Source organism: Aquarana catesbeiana, linkage group LG02 (assembly GCF_042186555.1).
Source record: "Aquarana catesbeiana isolate 2022-GZ linkage group LG02, ASM4218655v1, whole genome shotgun sequence".
Lineage (NCBI taxonomy): Eukaryota > Metazoa > Chordata > Amphibia > Anura > Ranidae > Aquarana > Aquarana catesbeiana.
In genome coordinates, this window is record NC_133325.1 from 713,701,414 (window position 1) to 713,723,656 (window position 22,243).

General features: G+C 41.8%; 1 protein-coding gene across 1 annotated transcript in view; it reads left to right on the plus strand.

The window, feature by feature from the left end:
- The window catches only part of PROS1 (protein S), a 125,607-nt gene extending 119,590 nt beyond the window's left edge, over positions 1-6,017 (plus strand). Inside the window, exons 14-15 of the mRNA XM_073616998.1 lie at positions 2,164-2,395; positions 4,789-6,017. Coding sequence (XP_073473099.1) covers positions 2,164-2,395; positions 4,789-4,931 — 375 coding nt within the window. The 3' untranslated portion in view covers positions 4,932-6,017. The remainder of the gene's footprint in view (positions 1-2,163; positions 2,396-4,788) is intronic.
- The last annotated feature ends 16,226 nt before the right edge of the window (positions 6,018-22,243 follow it).

Sequence of the window (22,243 nt, forward strand, 5' to 3'; positions counted from 1 at the left end):
TTTTTTTTTTCATCTTGTCAAATTTGTTTATTGATTTTGAAAATATACACATTGGTACAATTAACAAAATATTGATTACATTAAATGGTAGCATTAGTTGAATTTACATATCAGATCTTTCAGATCTTAGTATTTCTTGTAGTTACAAACAATGAAAGACTTAAATAGGCTATATGTTTTAGAAAGACTAAGGTGTTACAATCATTTTTTACAATTATATAATTAAGAGCAACAAAAAATGAAAAAGTTGTTAAACTTTTAACTTTGAGTAATATGTAATAAAGAAATAATATTAATTACTACGAGAATCAGTTATTTATAATAGGACATTAGAGCTTACTATCTATTATTGTATTATAATTGAACATTATAAAAGTAAATGTTTCACTACCATTTAATTATGTAAAAATAAATAGGAGAAGACAGGATAGAATAAGGAGAAAAGAATTAAAGGAAAGTAAAGATAAGAAGAAGGAAAAAAAAAAAGTCTGGATAATTCTTTTTTATCAGTTATTCAAAACAAAGTTATATAGTTACCAAGGTCTTAGTAAAGAAGTGTCAAAATTAGGAGAAAGAAAGTGGGTCACCCAAGGACTCCAAATTTTCTCAAATTTAGGTATGCTGTCTACGTTTTTTTTTTAATATTTATTATAATTACTACTGCTGTTGCAAGCTTGCTTTTTTGATACCAGCAGTTTAAGAGGACCTATGAAGACTGTGATATAATATTAAATTCAGTATATTAAATTGGGTTTTGCTTTCACCTCTAGACATATCCAGTCACCTCTTGTGGTCTTGATATTTAGGAAGAAACTATAATACTTTTTTAGCCAATAGTATTTAATATTATTTTTTTCAAACTGTTTTTTTAATTTAACAAGTTCTAGAATTATCAGTGGTCATTCCATCACCCTCTCCATCCTGCAGATGGCAGGATGGACTGAACGTGGGATACGTGGCCCTGAAATCTCATGACTCAGCACTTGGCTTAGTTCCCTACCAACGCACGTACAATACACACTTTTTCAGTGTTGCTTAACGCTAGTCTGAAAAAGAGACAGACTGTGCATGCCTGGGTAAAGAACAAATATGAGTGTATTTAGCTTATTTAAACTGAAACTTCAATTGAGCTTTGAAGTGTACGTAAACCTAATAATGCAGTCCCTTATCCATACAAACTCTTTTTTGACTTTACAAACTTTAAAGTGTGATCAATGACAATGCACTTAACAATGCATTAAAATGTGCATGAAAAGGTGTGACTCCAACTTTAAAATTTTCAGCAACTCTGTCTTGACATTTGAAATTGATGGTCAAAAGGAGTGCGAAATGTAACTACTTTATATACTGTAGATATTAATTCCTTTTGTAGGAATACCTACACATAACCAAGAAAAGATGCAAAAAACTTGTCATGACTTAGGCTGGCCATACACTAATAAAATTTCAAACAAATGTTCACAGGAAGATTTTTTGTGAGATTTGTATGAAGATTCTCAGTACATTTGATTACTTGACTTGAATGTCATTCAAAAGTACTTCAAAATGTAATTAGCTTTTATCATTTGATTTTGAAATGAATGGACTTTTCCAAACAAATATCATATACACTGTTAGAAATGTGTTTGTTATAGAAAAATTTTCCATCCTGATCCTTTGAATTTTTTTTTGTCACTGTGGTCAAAAGCGAGTGTCATTTTGACCCCACTAACAAATAGAAAATGAAACTAACTTTCTTGAAGTATCTTGATCAAAGTTTTACTAGTGTTTGGCCTGCTTTACACAGAAATCAGTGAGTGTATTTTGGGGAACTATTATGTCTATAGAGTGTTGTTCAGTTTCCCACAAATAAATCTGGAGCAAAGTTTTATTCATATTTGATTATAAGGCTTTTAATAACAGGTTGTCCTTGTACAAAGCACATATCATGTATAGAAGATTTGTCAAGTTTAATGTACACCCTAGTTTTCATAGTAAATCAAACTTTTGTACTTAACCCTAGAAGTTTTCTAGTAGATACATCATGAAAAAACATGCTGTGTCTTTGCGTTTTCTGCATGTAGGATTATCAATGCTACTGAATTCTCCATGCCCTAAACACTGGATAAATGGTAATGAATGAGTTAAATGTAAGCCTTAATAGACTTTGTTTAACTCTTTAAGGACATCATTGTCAGTATTAAAGACATCACAGTGGCACGACTGTCAACAAAAAGGATATGTACGGACAAAAACCTCTTCGTAGGCCTAACAGCTACAAAGTCAACTCTGGATATCACATCCGATTCCTACACTGAAATTCGCTATGCAAACAAAGAAGTAATAAAAACGCAGTTGTCAGTTTTGGATCAGGCAATGAAAGGACATGTGGATACATATTTAGGAGGAATTCCAGGTACCTTTTTTTCTTGACACCATGTTTTTGAGAACGAAAATTTCTGAGCAGAAAAAAAGAAAAAAGTATTTAAAAATCTATCCCTCCCTCTGTTGCCTTTGACTGGACCTGAAGTAGTGCAGATTTAAAGTGGTTATAAAGTCTAGATTTTTTAAAAATTAAAATAACAAACTTGTCATACTTACCTACTCTGTGCAATGGTTTTGCACAGAGTAGCTCTGATTATTCTCTTCTGAGGTCTCCCACCGGCTCTCCTGGCTCCTCTTCCTCTCTGTGTGCCTCAATAACATTGCTTGCTATGGGGGCACACAGTGTGCGCTTGCTCCCGAGTTGTGTCAGTCTGTGGAGTCACGCGCCATAGACAAACACAGCAGGGCTTGGCCCCACCCCTCACTTCCTCCTCACAGCATTTGATTGACAGAAAAGGAGCCAAACGCTTCTGCTGCTGCCCGAGTTCCTTTAAGAAGAGGAAGAGAGGGGAGGGTAGAGCATTGCAGTTCAATGAGCATCCCGGTTTACATCGCCGGGGTGCAGTCTTCATATATTGCTAAAAGCAATTTTCTGGAATGTACCAACAATATGATATCAATAGCCACCAAAGGTATTTTGCTTAGCAAAATGAGTGGTTATACTTGGGAAAATGAGTGGTTAGTACCATGGCTTCACAGAGCTGGGGTCCTGAGCTTAGTTGCCAGTCACACAAGAACACAGTCTGCATAGGATTTCTATTTTACACTTATATTTCAGTGGTTTCCTTTGGGTATTTTGTTTGGTAAATCCAAAATTGCCCTGTGTGTTTGAATGATTTACAACTTTAAATATATAAAAATACATGTCATAAAAGGGAAACAGAAAGTTCAGTTCATAGCAGAGCCCTGGCTGTCATGTTAGAATGGGGTATTGCTTAGCAATTCCCTACCATTAAACTGTCAGAGAATAAACTCTACCTTACAGTCTAACCTATTTCCTCCAAAATTAAAAAGAAGCTCTTAAGACGACTATTGCATGGAATGCTTGGATCTAATTTGCTAAAACATTTGCCTCATTTATTATCAAGTGTCTAAGAATGATCTGTATTGTTGCATAACTTCAAACTGAATTCAAGCTTTCATTTGCCAACTGTCGTTTGCTGCCACAGGTTTAGGTCTAGTTGATTGCCGTGATGCAACACTTTCACAAATCATACAATTAAGGAAATTTAAGCAGTGGTGTTTTGAGGTCCTTCAATGTATTTTTGGGATCCTCTTAGTTCCTATGCATAGGGTCTAAAGCAGAGGTCCTCTACATTTGTAAAGTGGAAATTTCCCTTTGAGTTTAAAAGTACCATCAAAGTCTTGGAAAATACAGGAACTACCTGTTAGAGCCTGTGTCAATGAGCTTTGGACTTTTGTTGAGTCACTTCTGAGATCATTCAAAATTCATTGACAGATGCATTTGATCTCCAGTTGATCTCTTTCAGACATGCATTTGATCTGCTTCAAGGAGGTTTGCATTCTCATAGACTTGTATATAAATGCAAAACCCTTTGGAAGCAAACAAAAGCCCATCCTTACAGGTTCACCATGTTACCCCCATGACAGCATGCAGGGGTTCTTCTCCCTGTCACTGTTGGCGGTAGCGGCGGAGAACCAGTGGCTGTGCAGGCAGAGTTCTGTGAATGAATGAACTGTCTCCCACTGCCGCAGATGGATTTGTAGTTCTCAATGAGGCTATAAATAGTCCACTAACACTTCCTCTAGTTCAGCAACTGAAAGTCAGTATCTTGGTGTAGACATAGAGCTGGATAAAGAGTATGCAGGAGCTTGGCATTGCACCATGATCCAGTGATCATGGTTGCAATCCTTTGTAAGCTGACTTGCAAAAAAAATAATAATTGTGCATTTCATTTCTTGCAAATATATGTGCATTTATTTTTTTTTTAAGGCAGACTAATAATTTAACTGCATATTTAGCTGTGCTTAGAGCTCAAGTTTAAAGCAGAGCTAAAGTCTACAGGGCGTAGATGGGGTTTTGCCAATTGCCATACTGTGAACATACTGTACACAGTACACTTACCTATGACAGTGTCTTTGTCCAAGCTCACAGTCAATACTCTGTACCCTGTTGTCATCTTACCCACCACGTCTTTTGGCTATTGGGTAGCCGCTTATGATCTAACTCCCACACGTGTAAATAGGATTTACATTGTACCGGGAAAATAGTGCCATTCCTTACTTTTCTACCTAAAACTCTACCTAATAGCAATTTTTCTTTTTGGGAGTTTAGTCCTGCATTACAACCACATTCTACTAAATTTCATTAAATCCAGGTGCAAATGTGCAAATGTAGGGTTTGATTATATTTAACTTCATTACCTACTAGGAGGTTAATACTATATTTGCTCTTATCGTCAGATATCCCGCTTACCGCTACGCCTGTCTCTGCCTTCTACATTGGTTGTATGGACGTGGCCATCAATGGAAATCTGATAGACCTGGATGAAGCTGTGTCCAAAGAAAATGATATCCGGTCACATTCCTGTCCTTTAATTTCATAGTGTTTAGGAATTGTTTGCTTCTCTTTTTTTTAATTTCATGTATTTTATTTTTATTTTTTTTTAGCGCCTACTACTGAATTACCAAACGTATTTGATAACAGATGTGCCAGAATTAAATATTCTTTACAATTGTACTTTTACTATGCTGTGATTGCTGAAAAAATTCCTATGTGTTTTTCCAGCAAGGGAAAGGGTATAATGTTAACTTTATAGAAAATACCATTTTTTTTCATTTTTTATAATTTTGAGTTTTTTGAGTTAAATAAGAAGTCTACTAATGCCTACTACCTTTAAACTTTCTGCCTAATATAATCCATCAGCCTTATGTATGACATCTGACTGAAGTGCAATTTCTATATCGTAATTTCATCCTAGCAACCAACTAGCTTTTCTCTTTCCTGCTCCTAAAGTAGGCTAGAACATGTGAAGCATACACTCATTGGCTATTTAGATAGAAAGACTAGGTTTGATTTACTAAAACCGGAGAGTGTAAAATCAGCTTCCTTTTTTTTTTTCAAAGCTTAATTAAACAAGCTGAAGTTAGAAGCTGATTGGCTACCATGCATAGGATTTTGTGCTCTCTAGTTTTAGTAAATCAACCCCACTGTTCTTCAGTTGGACATCATTACTAAGGCCAGTAATGTGATTTCAGAAGAACAATTATGGTATGGCCTTACAGTGGTCATGTCATGGCAAAAAAAAAAAAAAATGTACATTTATAAAGAAAGCGGAGCAGAATTTCAATTATTTTTGTAAAAAGCTAGGTGGTAGTTAGCCTGGTCACATGACCTATGAAATTAATTTGAAAATCCTCTTTTTCAATCAAAAGTTCTCTTTGCAGTGTTAAAGAGGAACTGCAGCCTGCTCACATAATTAATAAAAACATCTTTGTCATTCTGAAGCTTCCCTCCAACCACGTTGCATATTATTTTATATATACTGTGATTCTGCACTTGCCAAATATGCTGCAGAAATCTCCCTCCACTGAGTCTGGCTGCATCCATTTTAACTGTGGGCAGCTGAATCTGCTTCCTGTTCACTTCCTGGATTTACACAGCTTTGAAATTAAACAGTACATTAAATGTGGGACTCGTTTTGTAGTGTATATAATATTTTGTGTCGTAATTTGCAGTATGTGGGGTGCACTACACAAGCCCTACTCACTAGAATAGGGGAGCATTATTGTGACACTTCGAATCCCACTGGTAAACACATTTCAAATGCTTAGCGACATTTCAGATAATGCCATGCTGGGGATTTGTCTTCTTTCAGGTTCACTTGCATGGAGAGATTGACTCCAATGCCCAGGGGTGGAGATAGGGGTAGGCGACTTTTGAATAGAGAAGCGTGGTGGTTGTTAACAAGGCCATTGTGGCTGAAACACGTCTACCTCTGCTGTACTTTTATCTTTATGGAGATACAATAAATTTGGACTGATTTAAAGAGCATGTATGGAGTTGTGGATTGTCATTTATCCATTCCCCTGTGCACAAAGCCTGCTCCATTGCTCCAAAAAGATTTTTTTTTTGAGTTTGGTGTGGAGGAAATCTAGTGGTTTGCACAGAACCCTGTCCTCAACCCTATTTAACACTTTTAGGTTGCATCATAATGCAGATTGAAATCAAGGGTCCCACATCAGTACCTGACCTCACAACCTCTAATGTAGCTGAACGGGCACAAATTCCACAGACACACTCCAAAATAGTTTGGAAGGCAAACCGTAGATTATGAAATTTTCTTTCCTTCTTCAACCACGGGTTGAAGGAAAGAAAATCGCTTGATTATCTTATCAACACACTCAGTTTTGGAGGAATTGCTTTCTGACAGGGAGAGATTTCCCCGCCATCAGAATACAATGAACACTGCTGGCGGCACGAGAAAACCCCAACAGGCTGGTTGTACTGAAGTCAATTGATAGATTGACTTCAGTACAACCAGCCTGCCCATAGATGGATTGAACTTTGTTCGGTTCCTGGTGAACCAGGATGAATTTTGATCAGTGTGTAGGCAGGGGTCGTCTGTACTCCCCAGTGCAGGTTGCACTGGACTTTAGTGGCAATGCAGAAGGAGAAGGTAGTTATGAGGAACTTGGTTCCTCTATGATATCCTGTGGTCACAAGGAGAGAGCTGTCCGATTGGACTCTGGCACCCCATGTGACTCCAGCTGCTATCTTGGGTCAGGCAGAGTCTATTTAAGACTCTGTCACTCTTCCCAACACACATGTTCCTGTGAAAGTGGCTGTATGTCTAAGCGGGTGCTGAAGTGACCACCGGCTGGAACCGTGAGCAGTCAGAAAGAGGAATGTCACTAGCACACCATGGGTCTCCATGGTTTGGCGTGCTTTATGCAAGTGGCTAATGTATGGACAGATTCCCTGTATGACAGAGACAGTGCTTAGAGGTAGGGAAAGGTTCCAGAGGAGCAGGCACAGTGCAGGGACTATGTCTACTTTGCTCCAGGAAGCCTTGCGTTTGGGTGTGAACTGGCCAGGCCACATTCTGCTCCCTGTGACAGATTGCTGTTACAGTTTGTAAGTAGCTCCGGTCAGTTGTGCCTTACCACCTGGCCTAGTTGTGTTGTGTTGGATCTTTCAACAATATATTGCTATTGCCTAACAAGGACTATGTGTGTTTACTGTCCGCCACACCACACTGCACCTTGCTCACATGTCTAGGGCTGACCAAAGCCTTTTGAGAGGAATGAATGCCGACATAGCTGAAAGGGAAAGGGGGTGGGTGACACTTCATTAAATGATCATAGTTTTAGAATGGGATATACAACAAGCTCATATAAGTGTGAAACGTTTGGCAATTTAGTGTATATTAGTGAAATTTTCTAGGATTCTTTTGACATACTGTATCTCTTGAAATATATTAGGTTTTATAACCTATGACACTTTTCAGTACAAGTGCTCCTATTAACGCATTCTCGTCCTTCACAGATGAGGAGCAATTAAGTAAAAAGAAAAAAAAACGTATTTGAAGTGAAAGCAGAAAAGTAAAAAATGTCTCCTCTGAATCCTCGGCATCTTTTTCAATAAAGACTAATTAGAAAATTATTCATCTATCAATTCCCATAATGTCTTCCAGATAATGTTTCAATTACAGTTCCCATATGAATCCTTTCTTATAATAGAATAATCCCCCTAAAACAAATGCCTGTCATACATGAATAAACTGCACATTTTATGTGGAAGAGGTACAAACTGTGCTCAGGGCTGTTTTATGACATAACTAGAACCAAGATGAAGATCATCCAAGTAGGTACCGCCACCTTATAAAACAAGATTAATCTTCTCAATTCAAGCGAATTGCATATAAAGGCTAGTTTACTGACCAAAGTTATAAAAAGCAGGATTCATTTACTATTGTAGGTCCAAACTTTATGTAGCAGTGCTTTTTCTTTCAAATGGTACATCTAACAAGAAATAACAGCTTTCTGCATATGGCTATAGTGTTATGAAGGGACTCTGTAAGGATCAGGATGACACACTTGAGAAGTATGGTTGCCTCATTAAAGTGTCTCTAAAACAAAAACATTTTGATAGAGTGGTAAAAGTTTAGAACCTGTCAGGTTTTTATTTATGGTAAAAAAATTTAAAAAAGTGTCAATTGAAATTTCTCCTGCCGTCAACAAAAATTCCCACAGTTCTGCTATATAGAAACTATAGTGCTGAAGGTGATATTTAAGGGCCTGCATGAATAGAATGACCTGATATCTAATGCGGTCCACAGGTGATCTGTTCGAAATCTAAGGTCCTGAATATATTCAAAACAGTGCCAGTGTCTTTAATATAGTGACTCAAGGCTGAAGATGCTGATCCACCCACTCTCCCAACCATTCCAAGAGTGAGCCACTACCAGCTACTACTGGGTGCCCCCAAATCGGGTTGTCATTCTTATGGAATTCATATCTTGGGAAGATGATGGAATACAGGAAAAATTTGTTTTTTACCATCAAATATTCTTCTGGTTTTTTTTACTTAATACTCCCATTTTTTTGTGCTGTACTAAGCAAATCATATAGCTTGCTCCTGAACTTATTCATGGGAATTAATGTAAACTGTAGGTTTTAGAATCCTTTAATTGTTGCAATGCTTCCTGTTTGTAGTGTTCTGAACTAAGGACTACCACCATACCCCCTTTATCTGCGTCAAGTATAACTACTTATGGGCACTTACGTAACTCTTGGAGTGCCAGACATTCAGATGCTTTACAGTTACACTGAGGAGGTTTTTTAGCATTGTTGATCCTGTCTTTAAAGCGTTTGTTATCATAAAAAAAAAATCCTGTTCCCTTAAAGCATGTTATACAGCACAGTGCCTATGCTGTATAATTTGCCCCCCTTTATAACCTAAAATACCTGGCTGATCCTTCCTGGTTTTGCCCTCCCCCCCTGTAAACTGACCATGGTTTATCATGGCTGCTGAGCCCTGACACCGTGGTCAGTTTACGTGCCTCAGTCATCCGCAGCTCTCCTTTGTTCTCCCTGCCTGTCAGCTTGTGACAGTGCGGATCCCTTCCTTCCTGCTGCAATAATAACTATAGTATATTCATTCCATCCCCTCTGTTAAATAACGATATGTGTCCCAGTGTCTGTGCTATATAAAAAAAAATACAGATTTCTACTTTATATCAGAGCGTCTCCCTGCGCTCACGTGACTGCTAGCCCCTCTCCTCCCCTCCTCCTGACTGATGTCAGCAGGGGTTCTCAGCCTCTCCCGCTGTAGCTGTCAGCCTGGGACACATATCGTTATTAACCACTTGAGCCCGCCCTATTACAAAATGACGGCGGCAAAGTCGTTTGATATTCCTGACCGGATGTCATATGACGTGATCAGGATATCGAGCCGCTGTGGGACCCGTGGGCGCGCATCGCGGCGATTGTTGTTGCGGGGTGTCAGTCTGACACCCTGCAACACCAATCTAGGTAAAGAGTCTCTGACGAGACTCTGTACCACGTGATCAGCTGTGTCCAATCACGGCTGATCACGATGTAAATAGGAAGAGCCGGTGATTGGCTTTTCCTCACTCGCATCTGACAGACGCGAGTAGAGGAGAGCCGATCGGCTGCTCTCCTGACAGGGGGGATCTGTGCTGATTGTTTATCAGCACAGCCCCCCCTCGGATCCTACCCAGGACCACCAGGGAAGCCGCCCAGGACCACCAGGATGGCCACCACATGGACCACCAGGTATGCCCCCTAGACCACCAGGGAAATGCCAATCTGTGCCCAGGCAGCTGCCAATCAGTGCCCACTCCAATGCCTACCACTGCCAGTGCCACCAGGGATGCCTATCAGTGCCGCATATCAGTGCCGCGTATCAGTGCCACGTATCAGTGCCCATCAGTGCCACGTATCAGTGCCCAGCAGTGCCGCCCATCAGTGCCCAGCAGTGCCCAGCAGTGCCGCCTATCAGTGCCACCCTATCAGTGCCCATCAGTGCCCAGCAGTGCCACCTATCAGTGCCCATCAGTGCCACCTATCAATGCCCATCAGTGCTGCATATCAGTGCCACCCATCAGTGCCGCCTACCAGTGCCCATCAGTGGCGCATATCAGTGCCCATAGTCAGTGCCCATAGTCAGTGCCCGCTCATTGGTGCCACCTCATTGGTGCCGCCATATCAGTGCCTGTCAGTGCTGCCTTATCAGTGCCCATCAGTGAAAGAGAAAACTTACTTATTTACACATTTTTTTTAACAGAAACAATAGCAAAACTTTTATTTTTTTCTAAATTTTCGGTCTTTTTTTATTTGTTTAGCAAAAAATAAAAACCGCAGAGGTGATCAAATACCACCAAAAGAAAGTTCTATTTGTGGGAACAAAATGATAAAAATTTAGTTTGGGTACAGTGATGGATGACCGCGCAATTGTGATTCAAACTGCGACAGCGCTGAAAGCTGAAAACTGATCTGGGCAGGAGAGTGTCTAAGTGCCCTGTATTGAAGTGGTTAAACAGGGGGGATGGCATGAAAATACTATGGTGGCTTAACAACCACTTTAAGATCAACAGGTTCTGCCTCTACAAAATCCTGGAACGCTTTTAAGCAGAACTATAGGCAAAACTTTTTTTTTTCATTTTGGATAGAGTAAGAGAAGGTTTTCAACTCCTGACAGATTTGTTTTTGCCATCTGTGTCCCACTGGGGAGATTTACCTGCATTTCCTGTCTCATAGTCAAAACAGGAAGTGTCAGAAATCCCTGCAAATTAAGGCAATCCCCTGGGGCCTACCAGTTAAAGATGTCTCTCTTTTACTTTGCTGGGGACAACCCAAAATTTGAGCTTTTCTTTTACTTTTACTTTCGATGATAAGGGTAAATAGGACTAACGCAGAGGGTTAACCTCCCTAATGGAAGCACAGACAGCAATAAAAATCTGACAACTGTTCTAATCCATCTTCACTCTATTCAAAACTACAGAAATAAAGTTTTGCCTTTAGTTATACTTTAACCACTTGACTCTTGGCATGCACTGGATCAAAATATCTGTCACCTTTAGCCCCGTTCACACCGGTGTGGCTTAGAAATTGCGATATTTCAGCGCCATGTGAAAGCCGCACATCAGTGCGATTTGCACTGCGGCTTGCGACTTCATTTAATGGAAGTAAAACAGAATTCGCAATCGGAAAAAAGTACTGCAGGAACTTTTTAAAGTCGCCGCAACACAAGTTGTGGCTATTTGAACAGTTCCAATGCCAGCAATGAGGTGCGACTTGTCATGCAATTTGTAACTGTCAGTATGCATGACAGGGTATTGTCAAAAATACCATAAGGCTCGGAGAGGTTTAAAGCCTCTCCAAGCCTGACCTCCTAAGTAGATCTTCAAAGAAAAAAATACCCAGGACATAGGCACAGGGCCGTCTTTTTCTTGGGCCCCCCTCTCCATGCAATTTCGCTCTCCACCTGTCTGCACACCATGGACTGGGGTGGTGAGGGGACCCATCAATAGACAGAAAACTCCTAGGGATCCTTGAACACCTGGGATCAGTGGCAGTGCGGGGGGAAGGGGAGGGTGTGATCAATGGCAATGCTGATTTTTTTACCAACTGCCAATATAAAGAGGGGTTTCAACACTGACCACCAATGTAATAGGGGTTTACAATAACCACTAATATAATAGAAACATTCACAGTAACCACCAATGTAAGGAGGGGGACCTTTACACTAGCCACTGGTGTGAATAAAAGGATTGTACACCAAGCCCCAATGTAATGAGAAGATTTACAATGGCCACCAATGTAAAGGGGATTTACATTGACCACTAATATAATAGGAGCATTCATAGTAACCACCAATGTAAGGAGGGATTTACACTGACCACCAATGTAAGGGGGACATTCACACTGCCCACTAGTGTTAATGAAAGGATTCTACACCAAGCCCCAATGTAATAAGAAAATTTACACTGGCCACCAATGTAACTGAGACATTTAGCCTGCGTTCACATTTGTGTGTGTCGGGAACGCATACAAAATCACTTTCCTGACACCACAGAAACATGCTGCCCTTTAGCAGATACACAGCAGTGCCATTAATTGTTAATGACACCCTCACACATCTGCCGACATGTGCTGTGCAACCATGTGATTTTGAAAAACGCGTAATGCCGCGTACACATGACTGGTTTTTCCATCGGAATGAACTTGGCGTTTTTTTCTACGGAGTTCCGATGGAGTTCCGCTGAAACGGACTTGCCTACACACAATCACACCAAAGTCCGATAGTTTAGAACGTGATGACGTACGACGGGACTAGAAAAAGGAAGTTCAATAGCCAATAGCTGCCCTTGCGTTGTTTTTGGTCCATCGGAATAGCATACAGACGAACGGTTTTCCCAATAGGAACTGATTCCATCGGAAAGATTTAAAGCATGTTCTATTTCTAGGTCCCTCAGAATTTTCTAAAGGAAAAGTCTAATGAAGCCCACACACGATCAGAATGTCCGATGGAATGATTCCGTCGGACCTTTTCTGCCGGAAAGTCCGGTCGTGTTTACGCGCCATTAGAGACTTTCTTCCACATTTGTAGCACATAGAGCAGCCCATTGAAATGAATAGGCTGCCCTGCACTCAACCCACATCTTTATCCACTCTCTCAGTACACCTTTGCATCCTAAAATACATGCTATCCTCTGCACCCCAAACCTTCGCCATCCTCTTCACTCCAATCCCCCTCCCCTTTAGCTCTACCTGCCTCCTCTGCTCATCTTTGCACCCACCTTCCTTACCTCCATACATCCCCTCCTTGCTCACCTGTGCACCCCAAACTGTAATTCCTTCTCTGCCTACCTCTGCACACACCACACTACCCTCCCCCCACTAATTTGCTTACCTTTGCAGAACAGGCTGATGGTAGGCTTAACGAACACAGTTGTAGGCAGGACTTTCAAGCATGCCCCTTTATCTCCCCAGTGGACAGTATTCAGTATAGGTGATGGTGGATATGACCTCATGGGGGCATGATATACATATAAATGCTGCCTCTATTTACATATGAGTGCCACCGCTCTGCGGCTATTTACATATGAATGCCGTTGCTATTTACATATCAATGCCGGTTATTTACATGTAAACACAGGGTCTGCAGGTGAGTCATCTGTACACAATAGGACAGAGCTGGGTAGCATTAGTAGCAGCACTTCACACTGAGATATTGGGACACAGCACAGGACTAAAACTTCAAAGGACAAGGGAATTTAAACCAGGATAGTTGGCAAATATGAGGCAGCTGCTTTGGGCCCCACAACAATGAGAGGGCCCAGGGCAGCTGCCCCTTTTGCCCTGCCTTAAAAACAGCCCTGCTTAGGCAGAGTCATCAAGGTAATCAGAGGTAGAATCCTCCACTAAAATGACATCAGAAAAATGCTTTCTCAACATAATATGTTACAGAAATCTATTTAAATCCAATAATGTTGAAAAAAATATTAACCGCTTGCTGTCCAGCGCACAACGATATATGTCGGCAGAATGGCACAGCTGCACAAATGGGCATACCCGTACGTCCCCTTTAAATCGGGGGCTAGCAGGTGCATGTGCGCCGATGTCCGCCAGTGGCCCATGATCGTGACATGGAGAGGCAGAATGGGGAGATGCCTATGTAAACAAGGCATTTCCCTGTTCTGTCTAGCAACATGACAGGGATCTACTGCTCCCAGTGATTAAGAGCGGTGATCTCTGTTATATTCTAGTGAGCCCAACCCCCTACAGTTAGAACACACTGAGGAAACACATTTAACCCCTTGATCGCCCCCTAGTGTTTAACCCCTTCCCTGCCAGTGAATTTACAAAGTTATCAGTGCATTTTTATAGCACTGATCGCTGTATAAATGTCAATGGTCCCAAAATAATGTCAAAAGTGTCTGATCTGTCCGCCGCAATGTCGCAGTCCCAATAAATATCGCAGATCGCCGCCATTACTAATAAAAAAATGAAAAATAAAAATGTTATAACTCTATCCCCTATTTTGTAGACGCTATAACTTTTGTGCAAGCCAATCAATATATGCTTATTGCGATTTTTCTTACCAAAAATATGTAGAAGAATACACATCGGCCTAAACTGAGGAAGCAATTCTTTTTTTTAATATATTTTTTGGGATATTTATTATAGCAAAAAGTAAAAAATATTGCTTTTTTTCAAAATTGTTGCTCCTTTTTTGTATATAGTGCAAAAAATAAAAACCGCAGAGGTGATCAAATACCACCAAAAGAAAGCTCTATTTGTGGGAAAAAAAAGGATATCAATTTTGTTTGGGTGCAACATCGCAAGACTGTGCAATTGTCAGTTAAAGCGATGCAGTGCCGTATCACAAAAAATGCTCTGGTCAGGAAGGGGGGAAATCCTTCCGGGGCTGAAGTGGTTAAAATGAAAAGCAGGAGTATATGAAAGTCCACTAGGTGTCACATCAGATAAATTCAAAACATTAAAAAGAAATTCAATCAGCGCTAATCTCTTGTATGATAAGCTAAAGCAGCTGAATACTGAGGATAAAATTTATCAAATCCAAAAATACAAGTATATAAAAGCAGTACAGCGCTAGCTAAATTCAAAACATTACTTTGATACCTTTTGCATTGTGGGTATCTCTTCTGTATAGGAGCTTGATTTATTTATCCTGGTGACATCAGTACGAAAACTCAGAGAAAATCCAAAATAGTTGCCATAAGTGCAGAAACGGGGAAGTCTTCCAAAGGAGAAACTTTTCAGAGACATCCTGTAACTTCGAATTGTGTCTACATGTCAGGAATCAAAGGTAAATTTCTGCAATGGCACCCAGTTGGCAAAAAAAAAAAACAGCTCATAGGGTTGTAATCGTTTTCTACTCCAGTATGAAAATGTGAATGGAGTATCTGCTCATATCCAATCCTTAGCTCTTGGAACAAAGAGCCTCCTAGCCTCTGGTAACCCTCTAACAGAGTCATTCCTTACCTCCTGGAACAGCAGATTGGCTACAGGATCACCACCAATTTCTACTCCAGCTTCTAACACAGGAAAGAGAAATTGCAGACAGAAATCAAAACTGATGATGAAACAATTCTATTACAACTTCATGTCAGGATTAGAAAATTCACACTTTCTTTCCAGCTTACGTCCTATAAGAAAACCTATACTGAGAGACATACATGGGCTGCCATTTAGGGCTTGTTATAAAATGGCTAGTTGCCGGGCTGTTGTGCTGATCCTTTGACTAAAGTTGGCCATTGATGGGTAGAAATGCAAATGAAAATTCTTGGGAAAAGAAGGTTCCAAGAAAGTTTGTTCATTTTTCTAATCATTAGTGGGGTCAAATCGATGTTTGTTTTCGATCGCAGTGACAAGAAAATTCAAAGGAGCGGGACAGAAAAATTTTCTTGAGGGAACAAATTTCTAACAGTGTATGTAGTATTTGTTCAGTAAACTTTATTCATTCCAAAATCAAATGTTGAAAGCATACAAAATCTTTTAAACAACAAACAAGTGTTCTGAGAATGTTCTGAGAATGTTCTTAAGACTTTTCTTCTAAGCATTTTCATTTGAAATTCTATCCATCTATTGCTACCTTGAATTGGAAGAAGTATGCAGATCTGGAGTTCTAGCTTCACTCTTTCTAACTAGCCTATTTGTTCAATATCAGTGATTCAGGAGTGGCAGACAGTTGGTTGTCTAGGGATGTCAGGATTGGTAGCCTCGCGATTTCTCTCAGTACAGGTTTCCTTTTAAAAATTAAACTTCATGCCTGTAGAGGAGAAGTGGCTGCAGAAAGACTGCAGAAGATCACTAGAATTGAGATACAACAAAGAAAAATATAAACTTTATGCATAAAATAAAACATTTTAGCTGTTTATGGTACACAGTGCTTTTTTTTTTAAATCAAAAAGGTCTTTATTGAACATTTTAAGTAAATACATCTTCCGGTGCACAGTTTTCTACATTTCAGTGTCATATTCATACAATGTACATAGCATAGATTCTTATAGTATTACTACGTAGCCCTCTAATTTTCATTATACAATTTTAAATATAATTGACTCCCACCATCTTTCCAATTCGCATATATTATACATCCTTCCCATTTTCATTAATTTATTTATCTAAGGACCCTGTAAGAGCCTTGTCATGACTAGTTCTCTCGGACTAAGTCCTGGTGTGTCTAACCAACTTGACCAGATGCGTTCAAACCTATGTGGGCAACCTCTATGTTGATATATGTATTTTTCCATAGTTAGAGTTTTACCCATTTGCGATATCCACATTTTGACAGAGGGCGGTACTGCAGACTTCCATGCCACTAGTATAAGTTTTCTAGCTTGAAATAAAGCCCTGGAGAAAGCCACTTTAGTTTCTTCCTCTGGGATTACCTCATCCAGTACCCCTAACAAACAGTACATAGGATCTACAGGTACCGTCGTTTGGAACACTCCATTTAGTGTATCAATCACCTCATGCCAGTACCGATGGAGCTTCGGACAACGCCACAGAAGATGTATAAGATCCGCACTGTGCTGCCGACATCGGCAGCACAGGGGGTCCGCTACTCTGCCCATCCTGTGCAACTTGGATGGAGTGTAGTGCACTCTAAGTATTATATATAGTTGGGACACTTTTTGCGCAACGTTGAGGGAACACGTAGGTATGGCTTGTAACTTAGCTAGCTCAACATATGTGCGATTTCCCCATATTGGGCTGTATTCTGTAAATCCCTGCACCCCTTGTAATTGCCTACTTTTGTTCCATACTTTCTGTACCAGGGATAATGTCGGAGTTTTTTTGTTAGACTTCGCAAATATTTGTGCCTCTAGACCCAAAGGAATGGTTTCAGCACCCATAGCAAAAAGCATCAATCGTGCTGCTGAGCCCATTGGTTCATGTGTCATAGAACCCACAAGGTGTTGCAACTGTGCCGCAATGTAGTACAGCCAAGGTTTGGGGACCGCCAACCCTCCGCCGTCCTTTGGATACTGCAACTGCTTTAACCGAACTCTGGGTGCTTTGTTGTGCCATAGCAGTCGCCGAAAAAGGGTATTGACTACTCTGAAAACTTTTAAATGTATCACTACTGGTGAGTTGTGGAGGAAATATAACAACTGGGGCATTCAAATAATTTTAATGAGATTTGCCTTACCCGCTAGCGACATCATTAGGTTGTTCCATGTATTTATTTTGTCTCGAAAGCGGGATAGCAATGGGAATATATTTAAAGAGCAGAAGTCCCCAACGCGTGGGGATATCTGGACGCCCAGGTATTTAAATCCAGTGGTGGTTGGAATGGGGCAAGAGTCAGGCAGACACATCCCGGCTCTCGTCCAACATCATCAGGGCCGATTTGGACCAATTTATAGTCAGGCCTGAGAAATGTCCAAATTGCTCTATTATATCCATCACCCCCAGCAGTGATTGACTAGTGTCTCCCAGGAATAGCAACATGTCATCCGCATATAACATGAGCTTTTCATGCAAGTCACCATACCTGAATCCCACTATCTGTGGACTATCCCTTATTTGAGCCGCCAGAGGTTCTATAGCGATCGCAAAGAGCAGGGGGACAGCGGGCAACCTTGCCTCGTCCCCCTACCCAGAGCAAAAGCGTCTGACATCCTATTCGCTACTCTAATGTTGGCTTGAGGAGCCGCATACAGCAGTTTTGTCCATGCTATAAACCGCCGTCCAAAGCCAAATTTGTCCAGTGTCGCCCATAAGTATCTCAAGCTAACGCTGTCAAACGCCTTATTGGTGTCTAAGGATAGAAGAGCTCTGTGTCCCTCATTGTCCGCCTGTATTTGCATATTCATATATAGTCTTCTAAGATTTGTAGCTGTGGATTTCTGCGGCATTAAGCCAGCCTGATCTGGGTGTATGATTGAGGATATTATCCCATTGACCCGAATTGCCAGGACCTTAGCAAGGATTTTTACATCACTTTGGAGTAAGGATATGGGCCTATACGAACCTGGGTCAACAGGATCCTTCCCTGGCTTAAGCAATAAAATCACATTTGCTCTGGTCATGGAGTCTGGCAGTCTACCCTCAGCCAAGCTGGTGTTGAAAACCTTTAGTAGTTCTGGCAACAATTTTTCTCCGTACTGTGAGTATACCTCCATTGGGAGTCCATCCTCCCCTGGCGCCTTACAGGTAGGGAAAGAACTCACCGCCACCTGGAGCTCCTCTATGGTTATTGGAGCGTCCAGGTGCCGTCTCGCCTCAACAGACAGTGTGGGTAGATTAATATTAGCCATAAAAGCATTGAGATCATTATCAGAGTAGGTCTCTCTAGATTTGTATAGATCCCTATAAAAATTTGCCAGCTCAGAGATGATATCATCGGGAGCGTTAACTATCCTGCCATTGGCCGCTCGTATGGCTCCTATAGCCGGTGATTGTTGTTGTGATTTTGCGATTTTTGCTAATAGGCGGCCTGTCTTTTCCCCCTCCTCATAAAACGCCAGTTTCGAAAAAAATCTCTTACGCTCTGCAGCGGAGGATCGCACGCGGTCTAAGGAGTCCTGAGCCGCGATCCATGCCTCCCTTGCAGAGTCAGTGGGATCATTCACAAATGCCAACTCTAGTTGACTCACCAAGTCCTCCGCCTGCTCTAGCAGGACCGAGGTATTTTGTTTAACCACATTTATTTCCTGAATAAATAATCCTTTACAATATGTTTTAAGCTGTTCCCATTTGTACAGGATATCTGTATGCTGTCTATGTATTCTAAGAAAATTATGGATCTGGGCCTCTATCCGTTCATGCGAAGTAAATAATTTAAGCCAGAAGGCATTTAGTTTCCATGGGGCCTTAGATAATAGACTGGAGGGTTGTGCATTCAGCCATATGACTAGTGGAGAATGATCAGATACCCCCCGTGGGCAGTACTCCACCCTCGAGGTGTATCCCACCATATCTGGGGTGCCAACACAGAGGTCTATACGGGACAGAGAACCATGTGTCTTGGAGAAGCATGAAAACTGCTTATGGTTTGGGTAACGGACCCGCCATAAGTCAGTCCATCCTATTTCCATTAATAGACGGCTAAGGGCAGTTCCCCGACCACCCCTGGGTGGAACCATAGGAGGGTGTCTGTCTATTCTTGGGTCCAGGCAACAGTTAAAGTCCCCCATAATTAGTATCGGAATTTCAGGTTTATTAGTCACATATGAAACCAGTAGTTGCAACACTTCCCGCGAGAACGGGGGTGGTATGTATATAAATGCCAGAATCATGGTAATTGTATATATTTTGCAATGGAGAAAGATAAATCTGCCGGATATATCTATCAGAGAGTCTAGCTCTTGGTATGCTATGGCCTTGTGTATCAGTACACTCACTCCGCGGGAAAAAGCAGAGTATGTGGAATGATATGCCTTCCCCACCCATGCATATTGCAGAAAGCTAACCGTATTGTCCTGCAGGTGAGTCTCCTGCAGGCCAATTATGGCGGGGTGGATCCTTCGCATGACCGTAGATATCATTGTTCTCTTCAAAAGATCATTTACTCCCCGCACATTCCAAGACATTATAGGTGTACTAGCCATAACAAACCGTTGTGAATTAATCTATGCATATAAAACATTTCTGCATCCTCATATACATTTCCCTTAGCGCCCCTGATGGGAACTGTATTGAGTTCAGATGTGGTCGTCACTTGGCATAGCACCTTTTGGGCTATATGAAAGAGGCACGTACACCGGAGATGTGGTAGAAAACTGATAAACGAACATCTGCGCCACTGCGCTTTCCTGCGATTATACTGTTGGATCAATAAGTGAGTTACAGTCCTTGTTCTTGTAATTGCTAACTTAGCACAGTAAGAGATTCTCAGCATCCACAGGTTTTGACCAATAACCTTCAACTTTTTGCCAACAGGGCAAAGATATCTGTGCCACAGCAACCTGAACAGTAGGTTGAAAACGCACATTGCACTGACATGCACGCCAAATAGGCGGTTAAACTTATGAGTGTTCAAACACAGATTGCAAATGAACTGCCATTCGCTGATGGTGGAATTTTATCATAAGTCCTCTTTGAACTCTGTAAGACTGCACAAGTGATGGGGCGCCCATCCTGCCCAATTAGTGTGGATTCGACTCTGTCGTCCGTCTCCATTTTCTCTTCCTGGTCTTCGGAGGCCCTGCTCATTGCAGTCTAGCCAATCAGCTGCATCTTGGGCGTTTTCAAAGAAGTGATTTTGATCTCCTGCTGTAATGCGCAGCCTGGCCGGAAAAAGCATGGCATACTTTAACTGTAGACGTTGTAACCTTTTCTTGACATCCATAAATTTAGACCTTTTTCGCTGCACTTCCGCGGAAAAGTCTGGGTAAAAGGATATTTTGGCTCCGTTAAAGTGTATTGCTCCCTTTTCCCTGGCCAAACGAAGCACCACCTCACGATCCCTGTAATTCAGGAGTCTGGCAAGCACTGACCTCGGGGGGCCGCCGGGCGGAAGAGGACGCGGCGGCACCCGGTGTGCTCTTTCCACCGCGTATAGGGGTGAGAACGCTTCTTTCCTAAAGATTTCCTGCAGCCAGCCTTCAACAAAATTAGTGGGGTCCCTTCCCTCCACCTTCTCGGGGATCCCCACAATACGAGGCGGTTCTCGATGTCATCTGTTTTATCAAACGCCTGGTGGGCCTGCTGAGCTGCTACTCTCACTTCCCTGTTCAGATGAGGCATGTGGTCCTCCATGTCACTCACTCTCCCTTCTACTGCGGTGGTTCTCTCTCTGATTTTTTGCAGATCATGGCGTAGTAGAGAGACTGTCTCCCTCAGCCCCCCAAATTTCTCTTTGAGATCATCCACCGATGCTGTGCATTTATGAACTGCCTGCAGAATATCACTCAGTGATGGTTGGGGACTGTCCTCTGTCTGCATATCAAACAAGGCAGGCATAGGATCAGGAACAGACTCCATGGAATCAGTGTCTTCCAGCCTGTCTGCACTATCTCTGTCTGCCTGCACCGCTGACACTGTTGTGTGCTGTGAATCAGCCTGTGTAACTTCCAGAGTTCCTGCCATTTTCTGAGCATAATATATCATGTCTTTGGGCTGGTCTTTTGTTTTAGGGAGTTTAGGTAGCTTACCCCCTTGCTCCGGTTTCTTATCCTGGCCTCTTGGAGTCCTCTGCGGCTGAGGGTGCCCGGCGCCATCTTGGAATTCCTGGGAGGCCGAAGCTGCGGCATCTCCTCGCTTCCCCCGGGTCATCATACCCGTTCTAATTGCTGCTTTAGGGTCCACAGGCGTCTGGAGCCTGTTAGGGGTCGCTTCCGTGCATTTGCGGGCGCTGTGTGTGGCGAGGAAAGGATTCTCTGTAGGATGAACAGCGGGAGCTCCGTCGAACACGACTGTTCACATGCCCTGCTAGGCCACGCCCCCCCGGTACACAGTGCTTTAGCAAATTAAAGTGTTTGTAAAGGCTGAAGGTTTTTTACCTTCATGCATTCTATTTATGAAGGTAAAAAAAACCTTCTCTGTGTAGCAGCCCCCTTAATGCTTACTGGAGCCCGATCTTCCTCCAACAATGTACACAAGAGCCTCGGCTCTCTGGGGACTCTCCCTCCTTATTGGCCATTTGCTCCTGCTGCTGTCAATAACAGCCAGTGAGCCAATGAGGAGGGGTGAGGTGGGGCCATGGCTCGGGTCCCCCCATTGCAAGCTGCTTGCTCTGGGGGCACTTGACAGGAGGGAGGGGCCAGGAGCACCGATGGGGGACCAGAGAAGAAGAGGATCGGGGCAGTTGTACACTGCACAGAACAGGCAAGTATGACATGTTTGTTATTTTTTTAAAATGACTTTAACATAATTTTAAATATCAACTGCTTAGGGTTTACCTCTACTTTTAATC